The 1,014-nt window shown below is 70.7% G+C and overlaps 1 protein-coding gene across 1 annotated transcript in view; it reads left to right on the top strand.

Annotated features, from left to right (window-relative positions):
• C2CD4C (C2 calcium dependent domain containing 4C) overlaps positions 1-683 on the top strand; it is a 1,384-nt gene extending 701 nt beyond the window's left edge. Inside the window, 1 exon segment of the mRNA XM_027769554.1 lies at positions 1-683. This exon segment is cut by the window's left edge and continues 435 nt beyond it. Coding sequence (XP_027625355.1) covers positions 1-432 — 432 coding nt within the window. The 3' untranslated portion in view covers positions 433-683.
• Positions 684-1,014: the final 331 nt, after the last annotated feature.

Raw genomic sequence — 1,014 nt, 5'->3', positions numbered from 1 at the left:
TCTGCCGACGACAGCACGCCCGACACCAGCCCCGGCGCCCGGCGCCGCCTGTCCCGCCGGGGCACCCCAGAGCCGAGCCCTGAGTCAGGCCACGTGCCTCGAGGGGAGCACACCGTCCGGATGGGCCCCCGGGGCAGCGTGCGGCTGCTGGCCGAGTACGAGGCGGCCCAGGTCTGCGACGCCCGCAGCGTCAACTGCTGTGTGGGCCTGTGCTTGGTGCCCGGCAAGCTGCAGAAGCAGCGCAGCACCATCATCAAGAACACCCGCCACCCCGTCTTCAACGAGGACTTCTTCTTCGACGGCCTGGGGCCCGCCAGCGCGCGCAAGCTGGCCCTGCGCGTCAAGGTGGTCAACAAGGGTGGTGGCCTCCGGCGGGACGTGCTGCTCGGGGAGAAGGAGCTGCCCCTGACAGCCCTGCTGCCCGTCCTGTGAACGCCCCGCGCGCCGTGCAGGGCCGGGCTGGGCTGGGCCGGGCCCTGCCACGGGTGGTCCTGGGGTTTCTGGCTGCTCACGGGACAGATGTCGTCCTCCATGATCGGTTTCTGCGAGGAGGGCCAGGGCTTCCAGGCCGAGAGAGGGCTGCGTGCAGGGCTGCCGGTCCCCTGGCCCTGGTACGGCGACACAGCTTGCAGAGTTCTGGAAGGGTCTCCGAGGCCTGGACTTTGTTCCAGGAGTGAGGCAGGTGCGGGCCGGAGGCTCTGGCACGGATACCCCCCCAGCCACATTGGCGGCGTCTGGCCAGCGGTGCCTCTTGGTGACCCAGACCTAGGACGCCCCTCCAGGCTGTGGGTGTCACTTCTCTGGGCTCAGCCTGGCTCCGGGCAGTCCTAGCCACTCAGCTCCGGAGGCGGGAGGGCCAGACCAGGACCACTCCAGGCTGAGAGCCAGCACCCGCCAAAGGGAGGTGGGGACAGACCTGGGCTTGGCACGGGGTCCCAGCCGGAGGCAGGCTGGGCTCAGAGGCTTTTGGGGTGCAGGCCCTCTGGCCCCCCCACCGAGGCTGTGGGGCTGCCC

The sequence above is a fragment of the Tupaia chinensis genome, unplaced genomic scaffold, assembly GCF_000334495.1.
Source record: "Tupaia chinensis unplaced genomic scaffold, TupChi_1.0 Scaffold149964_1, whole genome shotgun sequence".
Taxonomy (NCBI): domain Eukaryota; kingdom Metazoa; phylum Chordata; class Mammalia; order Scandentia; family Tupaiidae; genus Tupaia; species Tupaia belangeri.
The sequence above is the reverse complement of the archived record's forward strand: the minus strand, read 5'-3'. Positions and strand labels throughout refer to the sequence as shown.